The sequence below is a fragment of the Syngnathus acus genome, chromosome 2, assembly GCF_901709675.1.
Source record: "Syngnathus acus chromosome 2, fSynAcu1.2, whole genome shotgun sequence".
NCBI classification, from domain to species: Eukaryota; Metazoa; Chordata; class Actinopteri; order Syngnathiformes; family Syngnathidae; genus Syngnathus; species Syngnathus acus.
Genome location: NC_051088.1, coordinates 13,208,849 through 13,227,036, shown reverse-complemented (window position 1 = coordinate 13,227,036; position 18,188 = coordinate 13,208,849). Strand labels below are relative to the sequence as shown.

The 18,188-nt window shown below is 44.5% G+C and overlaps 1 protein-coding gene across 9 annotated transcripts in view; it reads right to left on the bottom strand.

Moving 5' to 3' along the window:
• LOC119130828 (IQ motif and SEC7 domain-containing protein 1-like) overlaps positions 1–18,188 on the bottom strand; it is a 74,403-nt gene that overhangs the window by 3,287 nt on the left and 52,928 nt on the right. For 6 of the 9 annotated variants that reach the window (XM_037264774.1, XM_037264792.1, XM_037264783.1 and 3 more), the window contains 12 exons: positions 9,849–10,128; positions 8,512–9,770; positions 8,251–8,412; positions 7,815–7,937; positions 7,324–7,490; positions 7,122–7,261; positions 6,394–6,423; positions 5,691–5,816; positions 5,519–5,618; positions 4,693–4,854; positions 4,352–4,528; positions 953–1,002 (listed from right to left, as the gene is read on the bottom strand). In XM_037264774.1, coding sequence (XP_037120669.1) covers positions 953–1,002; positions 4,352–4,528; positions 4,693–4,854; positions 5,519–5,618; positions 5,691–5,816; positions 6,394–6,423; positions 7,122–7,261; positions 7,324–7,490; positions 7,815–7,937; positions 8,251–8,412; positions 8,512–9,770; positions 9,849–10,128 — 2,776 coding nt within the window. Of the gene's footprint in view, positions 1–952; positions 1,003–4,351; positions 4,529–4,692; positions 4,855–5,518; positions 5,619–5,690; positions 5,817–6,393; positions 6,424–7,121; positions 7,262–7,323; positions 7,491–7,814; positions 7,938–8,250; positions 8,413–8,511; positions 9,771–9,848; positions 10,129–10,466; positions 10,713–14,626; positions 15,042–18,188 lie in introns of those variants that run through there. The other 3 variants (XM_037264833.1, XM_037264813.1, XM_037264834.1) reach the window with 3 other exon arrangements.

Below are 18,188 nucleotides of genomic sequence, written 5' to 3'. Positions count from 1 at the left end.
TTCATGGTCTGCAGAAGAAACAGTTCAACTTCGGGGAGGGGGGGGAGGCGGGTGTCAAAGGCGACTTGAGAAATGTCACGGTAATAGCGCGTCTCCTGAGGACGTGTGGCAGAGTCACACATGCATCTTGTTAAAGTAAAGAGAAGTCAGCGCGTGGACGCATGCAGAGGACGTGACAGGCCGACTCAAGGGCAGGACACTTCACGACAGGCCTGACCGCTCCCCCCCGCCCCTTTTGTTGTCAATACGCACGCATTAACTCTCATCCTCGGACTCATGCTTAAGCTCAGACTCAAGGAAGCCGACCCGCACGATGCCTTTAAAAGCAGAATGGCATTTTTCAGGGTTCCAGACTTGAACACAACACAAGAACTCATGGGCAAATGGTGCGAGTGAGAGACCAGTGAATGAAATCCACGTCATTATTAGTCTGCCCAGCAGTAAATTGCAGACTGTGAAAGCCCCATTATTCCAGTCTTCCTAATGTTACTTAGAAATTGTGGGTGAAGAGAGCTCTGGACAGCGAGAGAGAGCGAGTCTACAAAAGACTAGTTGGTGTCTTACTGAGCTACCCGCCTGAGAGAAGAGCAACCAAATGAAAACCGCTTGGATGGGAGTGAATGGAAGACAGAGACAGGCGACGAGGAAGGGATTAGTCGAGTCATGCTTTGCTGAGGATATGACTTTTGGTCAAAATGGCATGACCAAAACTGGAGCTGTTTGGCTTCCGAAATAAAGGGCGAGGGTGGGATCAGAGGCAGGCAACCCATGCATGCACACTACACGGAGGCAAGCAGGTGTAAGGCATCCCAGGAAGAAAAAATACATGATCCAAACAAATGGACTGAGTCTATGAAGCAAAGAAGGCGTCAGACCAAAAAGAAATGGTGTGTTTTCACAGTGCACATCATCACATGAAGAGTAGCTTGGAGACCAGCTGCTTCCAACTTACTTCCATATTGCTGTCTAGTGATCCTGCACTGCTGCGACGCCCCCGCTTGCCTGGCCGAGACATGCAATACCACAGATTAGAGATCGACAGCAACTCCTGGAGCAACTACAGACGCTCGGGCCGCCTGCCGCTCCAGTAGGGGGCAGCGCAGCGCATTGTGACTGTGAGTAAGGCCCCAGTATGGGCGGGAAGTGGCTGGACCCTGGGTACACTGGCTGTTTGGCTGTTTCTCAATGTGCATTGTTGTGTACTTGAGAAACTTTGGACCAAGAACATTGCGTTCCAAGTCAAAGTCGAAATCTAGCTGTGCAAGGATCAGGACGTGCTCCTCGCGCTGACTCGTTCAGGTTGCCGGCTATCCTGGGGGTGCGTTGCGTTTCACAAAGTCGTCTAAAAGGCTGTTCTCAGAGAGCATTCTTTCGACCTGTTACTTCTTCTCAACGTTGCTATTGAGAAACAGCCACAAAACCGCCACGTCTTTACTCGGAAGTAGCATCTTTGCACGGGTTACAATTTCAAGCGCATTTCCCACTAACAGCTCAGTCAAATGGTAGGCAAAGAATTGGAATTGAATGGATGACGTCAGATAGGCCAACAAATCCCAAATAACGTTTCGCCGGCATTTTCCCCCAAGCTGTCTTGATTAAATGCGACAAGCTTTCCGTTTCCAAATGACCAAAACAGCCTCAGTGACAGTCACAAAGGAGGGGATACATCAAAAGCAATACAGTGGCTGTTACACATGGGATGTACAGGCATTAAGAGGGGCTGAGGGCTATCGTTAGGCACACTCAGCCAATGATACATGACCAGTAATTACACATAAACAGGAAAATACCTGATGTGTATGGAAATAACGGTAAATACACATGGAATGTAGTATGGCAGGAAAAGAAATCAAAGAAACCCCCAACGAGCAACATCCGGCGTGGGAAACAAGGACGAAAGCTATTGACTGATCTATCGCTTTGCATTACAGCTTAAGCAACAGTGAGACAAAGCCTGGATTGGATTTCATTTAGTTGTCAAGAGAATCACTTGATAACTTCAAGTAGCTACTGCATCAGGGCGGATTTGTTTGCATGACAAATATTCATGAGAGGAAAACTCAAAATATCATGACAATGTGCTCGGATGAAAGAAAATGTAAAGATGCAAAGTGTTTTGGGAAAAACAAAAGTGAACATGAATGGACTTGCTCCTCATCTCATGGTCAGTGGTCGAGGGTTGCCTGTCAGTTTGTTTCATCACGACAGAACAACTAACCGACTGTGAATACATACACTTTGATTGTTTTTATCATTATGTAGTAGGCTGACTTCACGGTGTTCTTAACGGCGCCAGAATTATGACACAATGTAGAAAGATTGCATTCATAGACAGGCTACTGTAACCATCTTCATCCTTGACTACAGTTTCAAAAGAAAAGGAACCACAAACAATAGGGGACTCTACTTGCACCCATGAAATTTTCAGTGCTATACAAATTGCTGGGCTTAACCTTTAATTTGTTGATATTTCAGTAAATCAAAGGTCTGCATCACACCGAGCAACGTGGTTAAAACAGCCTGTAGAGGACCACCGCAAAAAAAAAACTGGCATCAACTTGCTGCACACCAAGCTTGTTTGTTCCAAAAAAGATGGGAAGGGGCAACAAAAGAGTGGGAAAGTTGAGGAATGCTTATTAAAAAAAACAACAACATCTGTTTGGAACATTCCACATGTGAACAGGATAACTGGAAACAAGTGAGCGCCATGATTGGGTATTAAAGGTGCATCCCCAAAGCATGGATGGAGCCAGGTTCACTATTTGCGAGAGCAAATAATTTAAGAACCTTTCTCAACATATAATTGCAAGGAATCTAAGTGTGCCATCTAAGTGGCAAGAGTAATAATTACCGTTGAAGGCCTGTGATTTTTGATCAGGCGGCACTTAAAAATCAGAATGGTTGAGTAAAGTATTTTGCCATGTGGCTGGCTTCAGGAACACTTCAGAAAAGCACTGTCAGGTAACACAGTTCATTACTACGTCTAAAAATACAAGTTAATACTCTACCAGTACAGTAAAGCCAAAGCCATATATCAAAACTACCCAGCTGTGGTCTGACGAGTCTACATTTGTAATTGTTTTTTGGAAATCATGGAGAATGAGTATCCGAATTGCCGTCAGGGCAAAGTTCAAAAGCTAGCCTCCGCGATGGTATCTCGGTGCTGATGGAATGGTTATCTTGCACATCTGTGAAGCACCATGTGAATGTCTTTTTTTTTTTAATTCATTGGATTTAGGGCTTGTATACATACACCACAGGTGTCAAACGCAAGGCCCAGGGGGTCAGATGTGGCCCGCCACTGCATTTTATGTGGCCCACAGTAAGAAATCTTGTGCGTGATCTAGCGATTTTTGTTTCTGAGCCCCCCTCTACAGAAATATCATCCAAAGCCTGGTGCACACCAAACAAGCAGACCGAGCGAGAAGCATGCTGGTGCAAATCGATTAACTTAAGCTCAAAGGTGAACAATGCATAGACTTGAGCATCAGACCAGCATTAAAATGGAAGCCCAAAAAAGCGTAGCGGCATTACAACTATACACAAAGATCAGTATAGGCATAAAAAAAAAAATCCCTCCACTTTATTGCTTATCTCTGTCAGTGAGTTTGTGAAGCGGAGAAACTTCTGATAGTCTTAAAATTAGATTTTAGAAGCCTTTTCTGGTGGCAGCAAATACATATGAAACACATTGCTTGGTTAACAACTATTGTTTTGAAAAGTTAAGTGTTTTGCCTAACAATCCGCCACAACTATTGTCCAATTACTTCTTTGATACCAACTTAAGATACTTGTTTGATTTGAAAGAGTATTTGATCCAAGATGTCCATGGTAACGAAATCAAAATATCATTATCACTTGTTGCTCTTCTACCAGTCACAGTATAACAATTTGGTTCTCAACTTGCCTGAGCAAGACCTTAATTGATTTTAACGAGATCGTCAATGCTACAGGGTCAAAAGTCGATCATTTCTTTGTTATTCACACTTCCAGCTTTCACCTGCTCAAGTACGCTACACTGTATGCTATAATTTGCAAATATCTCCTTAAATGTCTTTGTGCGAATTGCTTTTGCTACAGTATTTGAATTTCGGACGTTTAAATGTCATTTCCCTCCCAAAGTACAACCAAGATAAACTTCATAATTTTAAGTAGAGAAACAAATGTCACTGTAGGTCACTCTTAACAAACTTGGTAAAGCAAAATATCCAATGGGTGGGCGAGTGGATTCAAAAGTGCCAATGTAGCGTGCATTGAAAGAACATTTTGCTATCACAAATAAGTGGATGACAGAGGAGCTCTTTTCCTTGAAATAAATTTCTGGAAAAGACAAAAGCTGCACTGGTGGTACCTGCTTCGGAGAGATCTCGCAGGGAGCTGCTGAGGGCGCTCCTCTTCAGCCCTTCGCCCATGGCATAGGTGTCATCCAGACTCGCACGATTCATGCTGCCATTGCCAGCTTCTTTCTTCAGGCCAGAGCTCTGCGACATGCTGGGCCTCACCACCCCCTTCTGCTTCTCAAGCTCGGCTGTGAAAAGGGTCCAAAAAACACCCATGATAAGTGGTGACGGTGACTTGGCTGCCAACACAGTAATGATTCCAAAATATTTGCTAATTTTTGAAACATCTACTAGAGATGAAGAGAGGAGAGTTGGGGAGTAGAAAAACCCCCAATAAAAAACGGCAGCTCACATTCTATTCTGTATTTCTCCATTTCCTGAACCTCAGCAATGGACTCTCGCAGGTCATCTGTGAACTTCTTGCGGTCCTGGGGGTTGGGCGCGTTGAAGTTGATGAGGACTTTGATATCCGCACCTGGGATGGCTGACGTAAGTCTGATTCCATTTGGGTAATCTGCAGAAAGCAGAAGTTATGAACACACACATCCTCAGTTTATACTGAGTTGTTGACAGCGGGGACAGGGGAAAAAGAACAAACACACTAGTAAAATATGTTCATTAGTTAAATTATTTCAAAATTTGAATGTTTCATTATTTACTTGCATCCCTGAACAGAAAAAAAATGTTTTGGTGGTTGAAAGTTATACTGTACTTAAATTTCTGAAGCCTACTGAGCCAGCTCAAATGGGAGCATAAACAACTAATTCAGTTTGTTGCTCATTCTGATTCAAAATGGCAAAAACCAAAAAATTTGAGCGCTCCCCAAGTGTGCATTAAAGCCCTTCAAAATGCTAATCATGTTTTCTTCCTTCCATTTCACGTAAACGACATCTCACAGCAAGAGCACTAAATAAAAAAAACACGTACTAAGAGGATGTAATTGTGCTTCCTGTCATCTTACGTCGCTGTCTTAGATGAACCAGATAATGAAACCAAAAAAAAAATAGGTTGCCATAGATGTGGTAAAAGGTGACTCAAAAAAGCCTGTAAAAAATTGTGGCTTTCAAAAGTATTTTGCCATGGCTGTTGTCATATTAATAGTTTCATTTGAAGAATCTTATTGGTCTCGAGTGGATCTGACAAACAAAACAAAAAAACCCCGAATCAAAAGGACTTACATTGGTTTTCAAACAGCATGACTTGCATCCCATAGAGCGAAAAGGACTGTCTGAAGCTGTATGTCACCGAGTTCTTCTTCTTCTGAAAAATCTTTGTCACCTACAAATCAGGTGAGAATTGGTTCATGGGGAATAAAGAGGGAATCGGAAACGAGATGAAGGGGACGTTTACCACAAGTAGGTCATTGAACAGGAAGATCTCCCGCTGATGCAGGCCCAGCTTCTGGAGCTTGTTGGGATCTGGCACTTCAAAGAGGCGGCAGTAACACACCAAGCGGCGATGGGGCAGTGATAGAACCTTCCGGTAAAAAAAAGTATTTCTACTATAAACACAGATGAGCACATCAGTGGCCACTGTCGTCAAATGGGATAAATGACTAAAGCAGAAAACGCAGATTTATTTTGCTTGCACCATGTTTCTGGTTCTCTGTTCAGGTTACTTTTCATTTTGACTTATTAGATGGCGGCACAAGAAATCTTATTTCTTTGCCAAAATTATAAATAAAAATAAAATGAGCGATACAGATTTCTGGGGATATTGGCTTCTTTTTTTTAAGTAAACACATCTGTATATTGTATGAAAACTAACATGAGAGTTTCTTATCGCTCTACAAAAGTCTTTTTTTTCTCAACCATTCAGGTAGCTTGCTAGTGGGCATTATTAACACAACATGTTATGCTTTGTAGTGCTCAACCTGTTATTTACATTTGTAATTTAAAAAATATTTAATCGTGACTAATCCTGGGTAGACTTGACGGGGATAACACTGCCATTTGCTACATTTCCCTTTCGAATTCAGACGATTGATTGTAAGCAATAGACGTAATTATTTCTCCTTAAGGTGAGCAGTGTTGATTTTGTTCTGGCAACTTACACATCCAAGGCCATGATGGAGTGATCCGATCTAAAAGCAAAAGCAAAAAGAAAAAAAAAAGCGTCAGAAAATATGCATCAATAATTACCATTCATTTTTAGACGAAGGACACAAGGGAGGTCTGTGAGAATAGTACACAAACACAAATAGAAAAAAAGACCTAAAAAAAAAATTACTCAGCATGCAGCAATTGATGACTATCCTCTTATTGTATTCAACTTCCTAAAGAGATTTGCATGCAAGCATACCCCTGGGACCATCCCGCCACTAAGTGCGATTAATTTCAGCTCATCCAGTTGTTACTGGTGCAGCTGATTTCATCCCATTGGAAACCAAGTAGTCGCTAAAAGACAAACCTCTCCCAGAGGCTGCATTATTTATACATATCATTTGGAAATGCAACCTAGGGGCTGGAACTCGGATAATTAATACACAGAAATGAAATGACAACTGACTGGTGAGTCACTAATGGCACTGCAGTCTTTTACATTTTAAAACGGTTCTCTCCCCGGGGTATGGATGATGATGTGCACACGATTTAATTGGACAAAAGCACGGGGGTGATATCCCCGGAGGCCACTGAGTGTTAAAGGTGGCACCGTTAACTCTTTGCATGTATCTACTTTTGCGAGACATATATATTCCAATTTAGGAACCATTTTAAAAAAAGTAATTCTGTAAGTCTTTCTGGTTGATCTCAAACCTGCACAATCAAAGATGCTACTCACTGGTTTCTTCCCGACAATGAGCTTCTCAACTTTCTGGACCTGCGACACGTGGTCTTCATTGGTCTTCAGTTCCCGCTTTCGGATCCTCTCATAGATCCCAACCAGAGTCTCCCTCGGAATATCCTCACCATCATCCACACCTGCCAAGCAAAGTTTGCTTGTACCTTTCACTAACTTCCGTGAAAAGCATGCACATGTTTACCTCTTAAATTCTTGATGAAATCCTCCAGCTTCATCTTCCTCTCAGGCTTCACGTTGGGGCTGTACATATCTGTGTTGAGGAGGATGATGGCGAAGGCCAGGATGAAAATCGTGTCAGGGTTCCGGAACTGCCGCACCACCGTTGGGTTGCAGATGCAGTAGCGCTGGCTGCAGACATAACACGACACGGTACAAGATTACACAATGCAGGGGGAAATGATGTAAATAGTGAGGAAATGCGCTCAATATTGCTTAAAGGAAATAGGAAGTATGTATTATCAATGGTTCCTTTTTTTTTGCATCGATACTTTATCCACAGGAGGGACACTGGTGACAATGGCGTTCATAAGCAATTAGCACACTTTTGCGAAAATGGGGGGATTATTAATATTATCATTTTTATGATTATATCCCCACCAAATTCATCCACAGTTTATATAGTATACCAATGTTGTTAGCATGTGTGCCTATGCATAGTCTTGGGGGGCGTACCTGAAGGCTTCAATGAGTCGTTCCACCTTCTGGGCTTCTCCTTGGACACGGATGTGGTTCTGAAATTTCCTGAGAGCTTCATCCAGCTCCATGCTCTGGAAGTCCATTTCATCTACCACACAGCTACACAGCACACATACACAGAGAGGTTGAGTGCAAAATAAACATGATTATGCACACTTGGCAGCAACACATTTTATATCAGTCTCACATTCATAACTATCACTTTTAAAACAATACCATTTTAGCAGTTGCGTCAACTCGTGCACACTATCAAGATCAACGATAAAAAGAATGGGGTTCTCTTGTGTAACACCAATTTCATTCAAAAAGAGACGAGGCATCCAGAGCTACGTTTTCCCACACCTTGTATTCTCAAGTGTGATGATACATTATCAATAGTAAGTTCAGCCACGTTCGGCAGTGTCATACTCACTCCAAAACATCCCTGTTGAACTGTTTCTGTCTATTTCCTAGGAACTCTCCGATCATCTGCCGGCTCAGGCCTTTCCTTTGCAGCAAGAAGTGAGCCACACCGACCGGGGTGTCAGGGATGAAGCCCCTCTCGGTCAAGTATTGGATGCCCTTCTCTGGCTTCCTGATAAAAGCCGCGAGAATTAAAAGAGGGTCATATATTCATAATTGAAATTATTTGTTCAAATGAAAGAAATGCGCTGCTTGCAAAAATAGTTCTTACTTGTTGAAGAGATTGAGGCCGATGCGGTAATGTCTCTTGCGGATCACGTCGTTGCTGAAGATGGGCGAATCCCAGCTGTTGCGGGTCTCTTTGTGGTAGGTCTGCTTGCTGAGCGTCTGCTCCCGCAGGCTGTCCCTCGACGAGGACTCGGAGCTGCAGTTGATCGTGTCGTTGGAGTTCGACGTGCTGTTGATGCTGTCGTTGTCTCCGTCTGAAAAGTCAGACTCGGACTTGCTCTGCCGATTTGCCGAGCCGTTGATAGCCAGGTGGCTCTCCAGCTGGCGGTGGCGGTGACGGAGAGGTGCGTCCTCATCGCGGGATTGCGCTCGTGGAGGAGGACCATGGGAAATATGTTTGGGGCTCGCCTGGGATGACGTCACGATGTGGCCGTGCGGCTCATACACGGGCCTTTTGACCGAGCCCCGTTCGGAGCGGTCGCTTAACTCCGCCGAGCTGTCGCTAGGAGGTTCTATCGTCAACAAGGGAAGGTGGTCCATTCTTAGACGCTGCTCTTGACATTCCAGAGAAGGAGTGCTGCGGCAGCTTGTGTCCGTGTCACGACCCTCATCTTTCGGGTCGATGGGCCAGTAGTCCTGGGAGGAGTTAACAGACCGCAAGCGCATGTCTGGTTCTGCGCCCGAGGGCTGCTCTCCCGACCTCGATAGAGCAATGGGAGGCGACATGTCGTCCTCGTCAATGAACAGAGTGACATCGCGATAAGACGCCATCCCGTCATCGTGAATGTGTCCGGCTGCCCGGCGGTGGGACTTCACCTGATAGGTAACCTCTCTCTCCACCTCGGGGTCCGGACCGTCATCCCCCTGGAGGCTACGGCAGTTCAGTGCATCGTCTATCGATTCGGCCAGGGATTTGACCTGCCTGGAGAAGGCGTCCTCGAGTTCCGTGATGGCGTCGGTCAGATCGCCCTGAGGGGTCGGATGAGACGCCATATTGGCCTGCTGGTGGACCTGTATATCCCCACATTCCGACTGCAACATCGACAGCGGGGCGCCGTCTTCCGTCATGGACACCTGCCTCCCTTCAAAGTAGGAGCTGTGCACTTTCTCTGCACCCTCAAACGACAACTGCATCCTCATGTTGGAGAGAACGATGCGTCTGGACATGCGGTTCTCAGACATAGAGCTCCTGAGACGTTCAAAATTCTTGTTCATCTGATACTGGCGGAAGGCTGTTTGGATCGTGCGAGCCGCATGCCGGGTTATGAATCGTCCGCCATACTTGCGCTCCAGCATTTCCACCTGAAGAGAAGATAGAACATTGTGAAATTGAGCCAACGATGGTTGTTCTATGACGTTGAGCGTTGATTTGACCAACACCTGTTTATCCTGGAGATCAGCGGAGAGCTCATAGCTCTCCGAGAGCGAGCGAGAGCGCTTGATGGCCTCTTCCTCTGCCTGCTTCCGAAGGATGGACTGTGAATGCTGGAGCTTCGGCCGACGGGGTCTCTGAGGCCCAGGTTGAACCCCGTGGCTGTAGAGGGAACTATCAAAACGGTCAGGGCTGATGGCTGACCCGTGAGTCACTGGGCCTGGCCCATATCCTGCGCCTGCATCCAGGGAAGGGCCGCTCTCATTGGACCGTCCGTCCCCTTCCACACTGCAAACAGGAAACAAAAAGAATCAGGAGATTTTAATCAACAACATTCAAACAATTATACTCCATCGAGTGGACTTGATCGCCTGTGTTGTGCCATAAAACACAATTCAACTTCCTTATACCTCTCATGGACAAATATTAACTATAAGTATGACTGATTTTAAATGGAAGCAGACTATGTCTGCACACTTTTTTCTAATTACATATAGAACTAAGACAACCACTAAAGATCTACACCAATCTCACAGAAATGATCAAACCAAAACCAAATATACAATCACCCGACTACCTCATTGGTTAGTTAGCGATAATGTGAAGAAAATCAAATGGTTACTCACTCACTCTCACACTCAGCTGAATAATGTGACTGCTTTTTGCGAAAGGACATTCGATTTTCTAGAAAGTGCCAACTTCTCCTCCATATTTTGTCTACCATTCTTTCAGCCGTGTCAGGTCCAGAGTACACAGACTCCTCCGGAAAACTTCCCTTTATGCCACCCGACGAGCCAATCACCGACAGTGAGGAGTTGCATACATGTTTGCCGGAGCAACGTCACACAGTTGAGGCACTCGTCTCAAAGTCCATTTTCGAATACGACGACAAAGTAAATACAACTTGAGCAGGCAGCTACGATGTCTCCTGAGCAGCTACAGTGTGCATTTCTTCTGCTGCATGGCACAGAGTGGCCCCTGTTCATTGGTAAGCAAAAGTGTTTAAGCTGTAACTCGACACACCCACACGAAGTGTACACAATCCACTTCCTTTATTAGTCAGCTTGACTTCAACATGCCACTACAACAGCTTGCTGTTTTGCAAAGACACTAACTCTGAGGCAATAATGCTGTAAAACAGTGTTGCACAGAAAAATAAAAAATGTCCAATGTCCATTAGTACACACATTTGTTGAAAGGACAGAATGTCTCACCCACAAGGCAAAGTAAGATTGTCAAACACTAACATAAGTTCTATTAAGGTTATTTCGACTTGGGAATATTAAGTCTAAAGTCAGCACATATTGTATGCTGAACATGCTCCTGGAAATCTGCAGCAAACCTTACTTAGACCAGGCGTAGTCATTTATTTCTAAGATCAAACGCCATTGAATGTTCTCATTATATATGATGCCCACACGGCTCAGTTCTCAAAACGACCGGCCTGTTCATTGTGTATGTGAGCCTTGCATGCAAGTAGGTGTGGCCTAATCCAAAATGTGTACCTTATGGTTTGTTTTTTTTTAGGTGGGGGTGGGGGGGTCATATGCAGATTGGTACTTGTCTTCATCCCAACAATTCACAACTTTTTTTTACATCTTAAAAGAAAATTGTTCGTATAAGACCAGGCACTTACTGCATATAAGAATAAAATGAAAATCCTTTGAGCATGGGACCCATTAAAAGAGCCCTTGTTAAACCAACAAAGATGGGTGTGCGTGTGGTTTTCACAATCAGCAACAAAAAAAAACTTTCGTCCATTGCCAAGAACTCTAATCAGATTTTTTTTTACAGAGATTATATACAGTTAGGTATCACGCACATGCGTGCGTCTCCATAAAGTGTCACAGATGGAGATAATCCGACCCTGTTTTGCCTCTTCCTAGCAGGTTCATGTAAATTTGGAGTGCACATAAACAACAGCTTTATTGGTAACTTGGTACCAAGCATCTTTCCTGCCATTTTATGTTGGGGAAGGAGCGGTGAATGGGTTTGAGGTTGAAGCGTAGTCTATGCGGTCAGTTGGTCATAGTGGTGAAAATCCGAGGAAAAATATGAAACTAAATGCAGCATGCAAAGAGCTTGCACTGGACTGAAAAGGATGTTGAAAGGGAAAAAGAGGGAGGGAACTAGCAGTAAAGGAGCAGGGCACTATTCCAGAGACTCCAGCTTGCTCAACGCTTTGGAAAACGACGGGAACAGATAAACCAACATCTAAATATGAGCGATATGTGGAACTTCCTTCCGCCAAGGAGAAGCGAGAGATAGCCACCCAGTGGCATGCGTCTCGTCTCTCGGCTGGCCTTTATCCACCAGAAGCTCCAACGCCGATGTCGGCATGGATAAGCAGCTCAGCTGGCAGTGATTTGCAGCCAACGGATTGAGGGAACTGCGAGGGCAGGTTTTTTTCCCCCCCCTCTCCAAAAACCCCTGCCCAGGCCTCAGTCGGACCTGAGGGAGAAACATTCCTCCATCCCGGAAAAGCAGAGTCACATCTACAGGAGGTCTGGGAATAGAGGAAGGTTAATGAAGAGCAGACTGCCGCTACAGAGGAAGTGTGAGAGCTGCTGCCTCTCCAATGAAGAAGCGGTGGAATGAATCAGTCCAACTCCCCACTTGACTACTCAGATAAATCTTCCTTCAATATGCAGCTAAAATGTCGACTAGTTGATTGGGATTCAATTACAGCGATAATTGCACTCTGGAAACACTTGTGAGAAAATGAACTCTCCTACCAGGCTTTTTTCTTATTTTTTTCTCCACCTCACAATTTAAAGAACCAAGAAAATTGGCCAAGCATTTCCTTCTTGTCAAATGACATTTACGTAAAACCTGTTATTTTTTTAATGGCGTCAGTATGGGTTGCTAAGGAAATGCATCATGTTTTCCTGGAGGCAGCACAAAATGAGTCGAGTTTAAGTCGAGTATGAGTAATGACCCAAAAGCAGCATACGGTATACAAATGTAATCCAGCCCCCCTGCTGCTTTCTTCATCTGTCTATTCACCCGAGACATTTTTTTTCCATGATATTTGGCAACACCTCAATATCAAAATTCAAGACGCACACGCACAGACGACATATGCTCCAAAGACAACAAAAGCAGATGTCCTTACTCTGCAGAGAGCTCATAAATACAGATGCAAGCAGCAGCCTTCACAACCTCACGTTAACGGAAATAAATTCCTCAGGTGGAAGGTTGGAGGACCACACAGCAACACACTTGCTCCCAGAACTAGTCGTGTCGTACCCAAATGGCCAGCGTTGCCAAAAGTTGGGTTGATGAGCAGCGAGTTGCCGCTCGGCATGGCTGCTACCTGGGATGCTGCTGCAACCAGCAGCCTGACAGTCGCTCAGTGGGAGTTTGTAATAAAGTAGACAGGGGTATCATAAAACATTTAGGTTCAAAAGATGCGGGGATTGGAGCTTCTACTACAAATCACAAACTGTCATCAAGCCTCCCCAGTTGTATGTGCCTGCATGCGACTGTCGCCACATCAAACGCTTTGAAGGTCTTTTTCATCTTATTGTTAGACGTACAACTATAAAGTCAAACACGAGCATGGCTTTAATAATACCAATGTACTCGACGAGAGGCATGAGCAGATGTTCAACATTAAATGACTAATAAGTAGCAACTACATCTTCAACCACGCGTCCAACCCACTCTTCGGAGTGCTGATCGCCAATTCTTCCCAAGCGATCTGCCCCAAAATAGAAAACGCTTATCCAATAGCCTTTTTTTTGCAATTACCAGATGTACCTACACTGGAACCTGCAAATGTCCCTGAGGTCCACCGGAACCATATGCCGTTTAAAATGATCTGATCATGTATTGCTGTTTCCAGAAATACTAAACCTTCTTCCTGTTTCCATCCACCAAATAATCGCTGAACACTTTAAGTAACCCAACCAGAGTAACAGACAAAGAAACACACAAAAGCTTTTATGCTAAGCTAATGGTTATACCTTTATGCTGAGCTAACGGTTAAAAGTATGGACCACTAACATCACGACATACTCAGCCATCCAGATAGTTTGTCTGCAGATGTTTAGGTGATGAAGAAATATTATGCAGCCAACAATTTTATTGGTGAGGTAGACTTTTGATCTGAGGATGGCTTTGATTTTTGAGTATTTCAATGCTGCCTCAAACAAAGACACTGCACAGATAATGTGATTGAGTGTGTGATGTGGGCTGCGCTTACAGGACTTAAAAGTCATCACAGATCAATACGGCTCCCTTGCATACTTCCAGACCTCATTCTGTCTGAATCAAGGCGGCACTGCTCCTCCCTCCTGTCAAGACTCAACAACAACCCCAACCACAACAACAACAACAGAGTCGATGTCACTTGTCGTCCAATGCGGAATGATCCAACCACCCTCCAGCGTGCACTCAACACCTGCCGCCCTTGAGGATCCAGCTAGTTAAAAAAAGCACACAGTCATGTCCAGGAAGCAGGAGGGCCGTGACACGCCACAGGAATGCCCTTCAAGCAGGGAGAACAATCCACAACTCACAAATGGAGTCAGAGTGAGTGAGAAGAAACACACCATGATGACGTTAAGTGACTCTCTTAACGAAAGCCGCAGACTGGTAAACCGTGATGTGGATTATGGGCAGGGCAAATTAGTGAGTGGACACACAGGGCGTCTCTCTTCTGTTTAATAAATAGAGCTTTATGAGCTCAATCTCATCCAATAACAACACATTCATGCACCCCCCCAAACACAAACAGACTAAAAACAAACACTCCCATTTGAAACTCTCCAATTACTCTTACCAGCCATTGAGCTCAAGCTCCAGCAGGGACTGAGTCTTCTCGGAGTTACACTGCAAACACCACATGCTGTCCACCACGAGCAAGACACACCACCGAACATCAGGGGTCCCCCCGGTCTCGACTGTCCTTATTGATGATGCCTAGAAGCGTTCTCTAATGGACAAACTCATCTCCAAAGTGCCATCTGCAATTGTTGGTTGAATCCCCAAGCGCCGTGCAGTCAAAGCCGTCACTTGGTCCAGCAAAAAATGCTCCCAGTAGATGATAGGCAGACATGGTCAGAGCTAAGTGGGAGTTTTTAATCTGACAGACAGTGGAGCTTTTTTTGTTAGAGCTTTCCTCCTCGGTGTTCTAGTTGCGCCGGGCTGCAAAGAGTGTGATGGGGGGCGGAGGCTTGGACGCCAGGGAGTGTGGGTTTTTGCCAGACCCTGAGCATTATGGAAGAGGGCGGGGTGTGGCGAGGGGGAAAAGTGGGCGGAGGGTTAGTGTAGCTGGGTAGAAAGAGAGAGAAGGGGATGGAAAAAAAACTCATCCTGTAGGGAAGGGACACACAAATGACCCCAAGGCAGAGGATGTAAGAAAATCACATTTTTCCGTTGTGTTATCAGCTAATCGAAAATGTAAAAAGTGGGACGGTTATTTAGGTACAAATGAGTTGGGTTTATAAACAGGAAAGGACCGGTTCGAAGAGATGCTGTGACAAATGTTTGCTGATCTTTTAGTGAGTCGAGATTGAAGAGAGCACTTGTATTAATAGAGCCTCTCAAGGCTGTGGAGTGACGGGAACTAAGAAAAGAACTAGAGTGGATACAGTGTCTTTCATCTGTAAAACACTGAACAACACATTAGAGCATCTTCAACTTTTCCTTTATTCTTTTTCCTTTTACCAATTTCACCCACGGCACGCTTCTCTGCAAAGATTCCAGTTTTTTCGATCCACCTTCCCGCTTGCAGTTGATCCGTTAACTGTGAGTCTGTTTTGGCGACAGAGTTGAAGACTAATCACCCCTCAGAGAGAGACGGGATTGGGGGGGGGGGGGGTAAACTGCCCTCCGTTAAAGGTATTTTCTGTCTAATGACAACAGACACAGGAAACTGGAAGGAGAAGTTTAGAGAAACAGTCTATCCTGAAAGCTGCCAGTGTCCTTTAATTAGAGGCAGACAGGCAGACATAGCAGCTTAGTCAAATGAGTCACAATCATGAATGATGACGATGCGCACAACTGGACGAGCGTTCTATTTTGGTTTGGGATCTCGGCCCTGGTTCCTAGCGCCTACAGCTGCTAATGCTAAAGCCACAAAGAGTCAACTTACAAGGACTCCACGCAACCCTTCCACTCTCACGACCAAAATCTTTTTCCTCCTGAGTGCCGGCCGGTGAAGAAAACAGACTCATTAGGGACCAAAATCGCTTTAAGATGTCGCTTTAGTCGAACGAGTTATCTAAAAATGTTTTCCAAATGTGTGCGTGTTAGTGAGGCCGTCGTAATCCTACAAGACCACCGGGATCAGAGAAACAGCTACGTTTATTTGTTTGGGAAGGAGATAAGAACTATCACAGCTTCATTTTGACATTTATAAGCCCTGAGCCTATTATCAATGTTTCAGCGAGGCACACAAGGGTCGGATTAGCAAAATGCTATCTGGAGAGCTCAGCTAAAAGGATCTCGTTTGAAAAATCCAAGGTAAAACTGCTGCATTATATTGTTAAGGACAATTCTAGGACCCTATCCAGTGGAATTCTCCGTCTGCCTCCGCATCTCCTCTTGTGTTACGACCCTGTCTAGTCATCCCGTCTGGTGAAGGCCCACTCCTTCTCCTGAGTTCAGCCTGCTGGCTTCTCTACTGTGGAATGATGTCATTGAAAATTCCAAGCAGAGGCCCTCTCGCCGCTCATAAAACACCATTTCTTCAACTCGATACATATGGTCGCTCTACATTTCTGCGCCTACTCCATCACCCTCCACGAGTCCTCCTTTTTTTTCCCCCAAGTTAGACGCATTACACGTTACACAAGGTCAAAGAGGCACATGGAGGTCAGCGATACACAAACAGATGTCGCGCTATCTAGAGAAAGAAAGAAAAACAAAGACTTTCCCATGCATTGCGAAGAATTACAAAAGACAAAGTAGACTAAAGGATATCAACTGAAATGACAGAGGAAACAGATCTCTTCCTGGAAACTTTGGTCAGTCACATGCTTGTGGAACGTCTGCCACAGTCTATGTGACATTATACACTGTTTGCATTTCAGACTGAAACCTGTGCGAAGAAATGAAAAATAAAAAGGAAAACTCAGCCCTTGCCTGGTCTGGAAACAATTACAAGAGCCTGATGTCATAGTTTGATACAAAAGCATATACAGACGACTTTGTTAAGAAGGGGAGGGGCGTTTTTTTCCCTTTAGGAACAAATAATTTCGGTTACAGTTTATAAACGGATCCTGAAAAAAGAAGGAATTAAAGATTGGGTCGCCTCAGAAATGCTTGACGCAATTATCATTTCAGCCAACCAAAGAAAATCAATGAAATATCATCTGAATAGTTCCAAAAGAACCATCTTTGACTTTATGCATGTTCATTCCAAGATTTGTTCTGCTTTCCTCTCATTTTTCAAACACACATGCCAGTCAGGTGGGCTGAAAATATGGAAACAGTTGAAGCACATGTATTCAGACATCCAGTGATGCATCCTGTCTGGGCCTTCTTGCGTGTACGCTCAGCCAACAAAGCCGATTTATACCATTACAATCGAACCACGTTTGTGTTCTACTTTTCGCAATGCAGTAAAGTTCGTTTTATGGAACTCTGGCAAAGCTGCGGCCTTGATTGCATGCATATGTGATCGATCTCACTCTATATAAAAGACATATGGAGGTCACGTATGGTGTCGCGTTACCTTTTTTTTTTTTTTACACTGTCCTTTCGCGACAATTTCCTCTCAGTTTGCTTGCTGGCCCAGCCAGCAAATTACCCTGAAGCTTATTACAAAGCTCAGTCCCGACAGAAATACACTACAGCGCAATTGTCTGATCTAAAAATATACCCATGTGAGGTGACCCGATGTGGTAAACAGTCTGCGAGTGAGCGAGAGGGATGAACAATGCGACGATGAGGAGCATGAGAAAGCATTCACAGGGATAAACTGCTGATGTAAACTCACGCCTGCAATTGTAGCAAATCAGCATGTTATTATTTTCGGCAATAACAATGCGAGCATCTCTTGAGGTTTTCTGTCAGAGGAGTCTTGTCTGTGAATGCGATAAACACCACAGCGGGTATAAATAACTGAGGTGGTTATAAGAGACAGGCACTGGCACACTAAACAGGCCACCATGGGAAAGAGTCGGTGGGGGGGTTTAGGAGTGACAGTGCCACTCATTGGTCAGAAACGATACTACAAGACATACGTTAGGTTGAGGGAGAGAAGAAATGTGCAATGATGTCATATGGGAGCACTGAGGTCAGGCGTGTTTATAATAGCTGAGGGCGGAGAGGGTGGACGGGTTATTCAAGAGAGGCAGGATGTCGGACGAAAAGTTTTTTTTCCAAAAGGAAAATGG